At 44.1% G+C, this 9437-nt stretch overlaps 1 protein-coding gene across 2 annotated transcripts; it reads left to right on the forward strand.

Moving 5' to 3' along the window:
* The first annotated feature begins 1334 nt into the window (after positions 1-1334).
* Positions 1335-8514, forward strand: ccdc92 (coiled-coil domain containing 92). Of its 2 annotated transcripts, none has more exons than XM_034595648.1 (4): positions 1335-1696; positions 4594-4765; positions 5357-5398; positions 6599-8514. In XM_034595648.1, exons 2-4 carry the CDS (start codon positions 4630-4632, stop codon positions 7405-7407), a joined length of 987 nt encoding a protein of 328 aa, XP_034451539.1. In that variant the 5' UTR covers positions 1335-1696; positions 4594-4629; the 3' UTR covers positions 7408-8514. The 2 variants fall into 2 exon arrangements, with proteins under 2 accessions (XP_034451539.1, XP_034451540.1); XM_034595649.1 differs by lacking the exon at positions 1335-1696 and adding an exon at positions 2181-2568.
* The last annotated feature ends 923 nt before the right edge of the window (positions 8515-9437 follow it).

A 9437-nucleotide genomic window follows, 5' to 3' on the forward strand; every position in this document is an offset into this window, starting at 1 on the left:
ACATTTATCAATTGGACAACATTCACTTTTCTATACATGTTTCCATCAATAAGAATGTGACAAACGCACTTTGTTGCTGATGCAGTCCTGACAAAATAAACTGCCCGTAAAGTTTTGTTTGACAATCGTTTTAATTCATCCCCCTTTTGTTCCTCACTGACAGACCATTCTTCTCAAATCCTTTCTAAAGAAGAAGATAAACAACAAACATCTCTAAGAAATTGATGATTCGTAACATTTGACGGCTGATAATTCCAAACACAAACACTTTCTTGTGATCCGCAAACATTTCTACTTTAACAGCCTCATCGAGTGTACATGACCTAACTACATAATTATCTACCAACCCACCTTTTTATAAATCTTTTTTCTCTCCACCATTACCAAGTATGTGCTCATTGTGGGAGCAATTGGCTTTCTCTTTAATATTGTAATGTGTGATGTAAAGTACTTAAGAATAGAAAAGACAAGAACAGTGTTGCATGTAAATGTGAGAATACACAATATGATTTTTTTTTACTTAATTAACAAATTGTGCACACTACATCAGGTACAAACCAGTACACAACACAATACAAGAAATCTGATAATAACAATAACAAACTAAATACCTAATGGATGTGAATAAAGCAATGTACTGAGAAAAAAGGATATTCCAAATATGTTCAAAAATTAAAAGAATAATAATAATACAAAAGTGAAAGATCTTACTAAGCTAAATAATACAGCATATGAAGGTGTAGCTCCAGCATGTTGTTGTCTTGTCTCTTCACTGCCACTAAAGGACAACACTGCCCCCTTCTGTACACCAGCTGTACGGTGTCCAGCAGCTCTGGTCTGCTTTCATTCATTCTCTTCAGTTTGACCTGATTCGACCGGATTTGATCTGATTTGATCTGATTTGATTTGATCTGATCTGATCTGATTAAACATGGTTTGTCCTGATTTGACCTGATTTAATCTGATTTGACCTGACGTGATATGATTTAACATGATCTGACAAGATTTAACATGATCTGATCTGGTTTAACATAATGTATCCTGATCTAAGCTGATCTAACCTGATTTAACATGATTGTACATGATTTGTCCTGATTTACATGGTTTAGCATCTGACATCTGACTCCACAATAATAGCTGATTAAAGCAGACACCTGACTACAGTGTAGTCAATGTGAAGAAATGATCAGATTCTTCTTTTATTTCCTGGACTCTATTTTCTCAAGGTTTCACTAGATGGCGTAAATGGGTCGCTGCGGGTTCTGACATGTTCTGTTGCTATGGTGATGACGCTGGTCAGTGAAAAGTGAACCTGACGCTTCCTTCAACACTTCACGTCCCACAAGGTTAGAAAAGAAAAGTCCATCTACATTTGACCATTTTAATTTGAGCTGTATTCCTGGATGTTTATTAACAGGCGACGTTAAAAATAGTCGTTAATGGATGAGGCCAGAAATAATTCACCCGGGTTTCCCATGATGCATCGCTTTATTGTGTCTCGTAGCTCAGGGAGATGAGGCGAAAGTGACACAGGCGCCCTCCGCTGTCTTCTCACCCGACAGGCGAGTCCTCCTCTCAGGCAGCTCCACCGCCATGGCCCGCAGGGCGGAGCGCACTTAGCCGCTGCGGCTGCTCGGTTCATCCACACCTCCCAGCCTGCCACCAGACCCTCGACGGCGGCGTTCAGAGCCATTAGGTAAGTCTTTACCACCAGATGATGTGCGGCTGGAGCCTCGTTAGCTGTTAGCACAAATACAGCCTCACACAAACTCCCCCTTGGTGCATGAACAGGCTGCTTCATCAGAAATACTCAGCAATGATCAGTAATTCATATGATTGTACGTGTGTCTGCGGACAAGGTGAATATCGTCTTTCAAATTCGGCATCCGTCCAAACAGGTTGACTCCAATGACATTTTAACTGTTACATTAGGTTTGCTTTAAATCATTGAATAGCCTACTAGGGGATATACAGTACGCTAATATACAACTCATGATAAACACGCCAGTTTTATTGGATACAAACATCTTCATGGTGCCTTCAATGCATGCCGAATTTCCCAGAACACCTTGGCGAATAAAATAAATCATGATTTGTATTTGGCATTGCTACGTTTCATTTTCTGTACAGCGGGCGATTATTTGTGTATCGGATTGTAAAGGGAGCTTGGCGTGGCGTGGCGAATTTAGCTTGTTTGCGGTTTCCTGAAGCTCATTAGCTCTCCCCAACACAACATTAGCTGCAAGGACACGCTTTGTGATGACCGTAGCAAGCGCAGTGAAGGCATCCTCCAGCACATCAGGTCATTACATCGGAGGAAGACAAGTGAAATGCTCGTTCACAGGCGCCGCTCCGCCAGGCCCCGGGATTTACGATCATAATCGCTTGTTTTGTGTGATGAGGATGATGATGATGATGATGATGATGATGATAAAGAAGGTCGTGTCCTGGGTGATGGTGTCAGTAATGTCAGTGTGAGGTGATGAGGCTGTGGCAGCATCACAGCCAGGACCAGCAGCAGAGGTCTCTCACACGAGCCCGGGGTTCAGGGTGCTGTCCGCAATGCAGGTGCTGAAACTGAAAGTGCCGGGGGAAGCATCAGGCGTCGCTGCCGGCTAACACGTAGCCGTGTATCCCGCTGCACCTCCAGACAGGGTTAGGGATGGGTACACTTCAGCCTCGGTTGATTACACGTTTTAGATTATGTGTTGTTGTTGTTGTTGGCGAGGTGGGGCGTGGACGTTTAAGATTATTAGAACATAAGCTTTAGGGAGGAGTAGGTTGACTATTCCAGAGTGTGCTTTAAACGCATTTCAATACACAAATTCAACATTGACTTTATTGTCATTCAGATTATACACAACACAAGTGTACAGCAGAACGCTGACAAAAAGCTCACAAGTGAATCATTTACCAATTAGATACTAGCAACAAATTGAAAGAAGATATTCAAATAAAAGCCATAGTCCATACAGCTCAATCCAAAAATGCATTTTGGACATTTGTGCCCAAAGAAACTGAAGCAGTTGGCTGTTAAGCTCTTGTTTTAGCTGAGGATGGAAACTACAAGTTCCTGTATCTTGTTGCTGCAATTCATTGGTTATTTATGTTGTCTGTATGAGGAAATGCTGGTTTGTTTATTAGAGAAAGAAAGACATTGTTTGACCCTAATCTCTGTCTGATAGATTTACCCTCTGCATTGTCTCTGAACAAAGGGACGTAAACGTTGTCTCTTTGATTCCCTGATGTCACTCTAACCTCCATCATGCTATGCTGGAGTCGGCTGAGGTGATGATGTCTTTGCCACTGGAAAGCTATCTAAGCTATTCTAGGAAAGGCATGGGGATGAGAGATGCGCTTGCAACGCAGGCTTTACCGGAAGGACGCCACATTACTCATCAATAATAGATTATCTCTTCATCCTCTATGACACACTGGCTCTGCTTGTGATTACAAGTCAGTTTTTTTATTTTTTATTATCACAAGCTTCTTTTCTCCCCTGTAAAACCAATGGAGAAAAACACACATGTAGAAAACTTCTCAATCTGGGGAGTGTGTCCAGCCATGTGCCATGGGATGCATTGTATTATTCATGCAAGTAAGCTGATGATGTAAGAGTGAGAACCACTGGGATGTTTTATTCAAGCACACTTTACTGTATATGCGGGGAGAGGCTTTCTCTGCACTCAGAGGGGGGTGTTTCGCAGGGATCAATGTGCTCTTGACTCTCTCAGCCCATTATAGTCTTCTGGCTGAGGGGGGAGATGTTGGCGCTGAGTGATTGTTTCTCTCTCTCTCTCACTATCTGGCTCCTGAGACAAGGGCGTCCAGTGGAGGGGGGGATGCTGGGGCAAAGGAGAGGCATGCTAAAGACTGGCAGCATCCATGCCACACCCAGTGTCATTGTGATGTCTATCAGTGTGTGCGGCTTTGATTTTTTTTTTTTGTATTAGTGCTGGTTTGGACGCTGAAAGGGAATATTTTCCAGCAGATTAAGCGGCCATCTGTTGTATTTATCTACATGCCAAGTGTAGAAAAGCTGTGATACAATATATGTACATGATACAGTATATTTCATATTTTAGACCTTATTTCCCGCTTGAATTCCAGTGTTAGAAATAAAACTACCGTCTGTGCTGAGGAGTAATTCCATTTGATGTCCTGGTAAAATAACAGAATACAGCGTAGATTAAATTAGCATATATTAGATTAGTGTTGCTTTTTAAATGTCTGTTTTATTTTTAATCAATGGCTTAATTTCGGTGATTGGTTGCTAATCACAGCCAGCAAAAAGAGAGCTTGTCTACTTACAGTCACTTAGCCTCTCTCTGCTCGCAGCCTTTATTGTGGATTAATTATATTTGCATTATCCAATAGCTCAGTATGGCGTCCAAAGCAAACTGTGTCTGCCAGTTTGCAGACAGGGCAAAGTTGGCGCACATCCCAAACCTCTGATGTTTATGGGCGAAAGAGTGAGAATTAACAGCTTCTTTGCCAAATCTGTTTACTTTTATTTATCGTCTCCCCCCCCCCCCCCCCCCCCCTCTCTCTTTTCTCTGTCTCTCCTTGTTTTCTGTACATCTCTTTCTGGAGGTTGCGAGCCTGGTGTGTGTCTGAACGTTATCAGCCATGGCATCGACAAATGTTTCCCTGGAAAATCAGCTGCACAGCGCACAGAAGAACCTGCTGTTCCTCCAGCAGGACCATGCCAACACGTTGAAGGGGCTGCACGCAGAGGTCCGCAGATTGCAGCAGCAGTGCACAGGTGAGCACCGTCTCATGTTCCCACAATTCTTCTCTTCATGCTGCTGAGGAAAAACCAGCACATTTAAGAACGTTGCATGAGATATCTGAAAACAACAGCGAAAACAATAGATGCCATGAATGGCCCTTGTATTTGGTACCAAATTAAAGCTGATGTGCCGTGGTGCCACTATTAAACCTTTTAGAGAAAGGAAAAGGACTTATGGGAAATGCACTCAAGCCTTAGCGAGCACGCCCTGCACTGTGGTGATGCAACATGGAAAAATGTGCATCGATTGCACCACCAGTAATATATATATACACTGCCCCTAATGAAGGCAAGATGGTCACCCAGTTTAAAGAAAAAAAAGACACTGTGCATTAGTCCAGCTTTTCTGTATCCTTGGCTAACCTGTCACCAAAGCTGATGTGGATCTCTCACTAATCCTGTTAAACGAACATTCCACCATATGTAAATCCCAGACATGTTTTCCACAAACATGCATCAGCGTTAGTTAGGCTGTCTTAGGAGCATGCTGTTTGTTAACTGTCCTGTTGCGGCTTCACACGACACAGACATGTGAGTAACCCTCTCGGTTTGTTTTTTTCACAGACCTGACATATGAGCTCACTGTGAGAGGCTCTGATCCCTCAGGTAAGCAAACATCATTCTGTATAGTACACAAGCACATTCGTTTTCACCAGTGACATTTGATTTCTTGTGCCATTAGCGACAATAATCTGATAGTGTAGTTTTACTTTTACACAAGTGGAAGTGCTTCATATTGTGGAAGTGCACAGCAGCAGCAGACAAACTCTACAACAGGCCGACTTATAAATCTGGGTGTTTCTGTAGAAACAAAGCTCTGTGTCAGTGGACCGGCCCGAGAGCAGAGGGCTCTGTGTGTTTCCTGGTAACAAAGTCCCACCCTGGAAGCAGTGCATTGTGGGACTCCCCCCCCACTGTTCATTAATGCTCCCACTACTCATTGCCAACTGCCCCTCCCCCGTTGTTACCATGGCCATGACATAGAGTCACAACACTGATCTGATTCAGACCCGGCTCCACTGTCTCCTTGCTGGCTTGATGTACTGCACAGCACAGCGGAGTTCAGTCAGGGAGCCCCCCCCCCCCCTAACATGCAGTTCAGTATATGTGCAGGCTCATGTGTGTAAGTGAAGAGGAAGCATGTTGCACCTCAACGGGAGTCACAGCATTTTATGAGCTTTCGAACGTGGCCCAGATCTGAGTGATGCTGCCAGGGCCTGCAGTCCGAGGCACTATCAGGTTAGCGTGGCGCATCTCAGAGATTGGAGTGCAGGAAATGAGATTATCTGTCACTGCGCTAATGCACAGCCTGCAACCTACTTAGTGCTGCAGGGCTCAGCTGCTCCAGCTGGGGTAAAAATTGAACAGCTCCCTTTTCAAAAATGAAGGGAAAACAATAATCAGAGTAAAGCAACCCTCCCTCTGCTTGAAATAAGTTTAGGAACTGTAAACCCCACATCATATATAATTTAATTTTTGCATATATGCAGACACGGCTGTAGGCGGGTGGGGCAGGGTGGGGGCAGCAGTAATGAAGGTCAGAGCAGGGCAGTGCCGTTGTGTCTATAGAGCTGTAATGTGAGAGTTCTCTGTCCACTGCAGATGAGTCTCCATAGGATCATACTGCGTGTCAGCTGACATTCTCAGTGTCTGCACTTAATGCAGCTGTGGTTAGCTCAGTCTGAGGAGGATGTGTGTCTCTAGGTGTGTATTTCTGATGTGCACTCATTTATGTGTTTACTCCAAGTATTCATCCGTGCAAACACGTAAGAGCTGCTCTTTGATTGCCCTTTCCTGTGTGTGCAGACAGCAGCGAGGTCCGTTGCAAGGAGCTGCAAAGGAGGTGTGAGGAGCTCGAAGCTGAGCTCAAGAAGAAGGAGGAGGAGAACACGGAGCTGCTCAGGGATCTGGAGCAGAAGAATGCCATGATCTCTGTCCTTGAAAACACCATCAAGGAGAGGGAGAAAAAGTATTTGGACGAGCTTAAGATGAAGAGCCACAAGCTGGCCATCTTGTCCGGGGAGCTCGAGCAGAGAGCGAGCACCATCGCGTACCTTACCTCACAACTTCACGCCACTAAGAAGAAGCTGTTGGCCGGCAGCTCCTCAGAGGCCAGCCCCAATGTCAGTCCAGTCACATCATACAAGCCCACGCCGCCTCCAACCAAGGACAGACAGCCTGAAACCCCACGTCGCCGTATGAAGAAGAGCCTCTCGCAGCCTCTTCACCCAGAGTTGACAGAGGTGTACAAGCTCGGCCAGGATGGGAGGCGGCTAATTTTGCGGGAGGCGGTTGACGCCATGCCTGACCCCACACCCTTCCTCCAGGCTGGCAGAGAGTCTCCAGAACCTCAGGTTGTGCGTGAACGGCCTGCTGTCATCCCTCCCATTGCATCCGAGCGCTCCCCCATCCCTCCCCTGGGTGCCATGGCCAGCCCTCGTCACAGCCCCGCTCGAGACCGCCAGTACAGGGGTCACGTGGGCGTGGCACACCGCATCCCACATGGCACCCCTCCCCTGGCCCCGCCGCAGGCAGAGCTGGAGACACTGGCCGTGGACCAGGTCAATGAGGAGAAGGTTGTGCGGAAGCGTTCAGGAGCCGACAGGACAGTTTGAAACTGCAACGCTAAAATGCACATTAACATACACACATCTACTGTACATGCACTACACTGCAATAGCAGGAATGAGTCTGACCCACTGTGTAGCCTGCTTTTTACACATCATTGCAATGTAAAAGAAAATCACAAGATGATGATTTTGTTTATGGTACTCCATAAAGAGTTTTTCTTAATATATAGTAGAAAAGGACTACTTTAAAGCATGCCAAATGTTTCTTAATACAACCCATTGAGATCTTGTATTACACACAGGTTGTTTTCTTTTGCTTTCATGTGGTGCACACAACCAACTCTCGGCCAAATATCTGCATCAGTGCCTGCTTGACCGGTTCATACACGAGCTGCGTAGTGTAGTCATGGCTATAGCATATCTCTGTCCTCTACATCTTCTCAGAACCCGTCTGGGCGCATCAACAAACTATATAACAAGATGTCTGCAGCTGCGTAGGAATAGAATTGAAACGATGAAACGTAAATGCTTCCAAAACATCTTTCCTCTTCTTGTGATATCAGTATAATAATGTTACTGTAGGTACGAGCTGCATAATGTGCAATTGAAATCTGCTGGTTGTCAAGGTGAACAACTTTGGTGAAAGAGTAATTTCACCCGGCACTTGTTGACTGGTGAAAAACAGCAGCGGCGTACATGTTTGGATGCAGTATGTAACGAGATGAACAGGGAGTCTGTGTGTGTGTGTGTGTGTGTGTGTGTGTGTGTGTGTGTGTGACATTGAGAGAAAGTGAGTGTGTGTGTTTCAGAGAGAGACAATGAAGGCCAGTGTGAGAATTAAGTTTGGGCTTAAACAATATCCATTGATGTTATTTGTGATACAAGGGCAATTTTGAAAACACTGCTGTAGTAGGAATTTGTGATATTATTATTATTGATAATAATCTGTACTTTATAAACGCTGTACATTTGTAATGAATTCTTTTTTTTAATCTATTGTTTAATGGAGAACACAAAAGCACCTCAGTAGTTGCTGCACCACCAACTCGCTGGTAATTATAATCACTCAATAATCTGCTTTTCACATTAACACCACTTGTCCTTGAAGTATATGAATCAATACAATAAAGCAGTGCTTTTTTGGTTTGGTTACTTGATTTCTGTGTATAATGGGGATAAAAATATTAAGGAGAAGACAACATGAAGCTTAAAGTTTGGGGCCATTGCCACATGTCGACTGAACAACTCTTGATCCTAATGAAGAGATGAACGAAAATCTTCCGCCAGGTATTTTCTCATTTAGTGTTTTGACGATGGTTGACCCAAGAGCCTGGTGAAAGTCACCTGTAGGTGTTGACTGGTTGTGATCTGGTGATTGTAACGGCTGTAACGTGTGATTTTGATACTCATCGAATCATTCAATGCCCCCTTGTGTGCTGTAATCAATGCAGCAATTAGTTACTGATACAAGGGAGTGATCAGTGAACAGTTATAACATTATATGAGAAATCACTGAGCTGCTCCGTTGGATAATGTGAAGATGAAGAGTTTTACTATCGTGCACTTCGAAGCTGCTCATTAAGGCAATAGAGACCATCATGCACCAAAAACCTTTCAGTTAACTTTATTAATAAGATTACGGTTCCCTCTCAAAAACATAAACTTCCTGTCCTGACTCTGAAGAGTTTGTCCCTAAAAAGACAGACAAAGGTGAATTTCAGCTGTTTATACAGCTGTGTGTGTAGTTCAACCAGTTGGCCACTCGGTGTCACTCAAACAGTAAAAGCTGGGTGACAGAGGTGCATAGAAAATAGGACATATCACCAGTATCCATACAAACACTATGCAGTTTTGTTGTGTGATATGTCATTAAACGTGTAGAGTTGTTCCCCTTAACTGAAAACAAATGGCTTAAATGCTCAGACACTGTCTGATGACAAAATGTTTGGAGAACGTCGGCCTCCTCAATAAACTATGAAAAAACACACAAAGGCCTCTCCTGTTAACTGACCAGAACCAGGATATATCTGCTGATTGAAAAACTCTGAGACTCTAAACTAAGGCACAGTCTTCAT

This window comes from Hippoglossus hippoglossus, chromosome 9 (genome assembly GCF_009819705.1).
Source record: "Hippoglossus hippoglossus isolate fHipHip1 chromosome 9, fHipHip1.pri, whole genome shotgun sequence".
Taxonomy (NCBI): Eukaryota; Metazoa; Chordata; class Actinopteri; order Pleuronectiformes; family Pleuronectidae; genus Hippoglossus; species Hippoglossus hippoglossus.

Bases quoted from the DNA above. Each gene is read 5' to 3' on its own strand.
- ccdc92 (XM_034595648.1), top strand. From the start codon at position 4,630: ATGGCATCGACAAATGTTTCCCTGGAAAATCAGCTGCACAGCGCACAG. The intron at 4,766-5,356 runs GTGAGCACCGTC...TTTTTTTCACAG, and splicing joins ATTGCAGCAGCAGTGCACAG to ACCTGACATATGAGCTCACT. The intron at 5,399-6,598 runs GTAAGCAAACAT...CTGTGTGTGCAG, and splicing joins GAGAGGCTCTGATCCCTCAG to ACAGCAGCGAGGTCCGTTGC.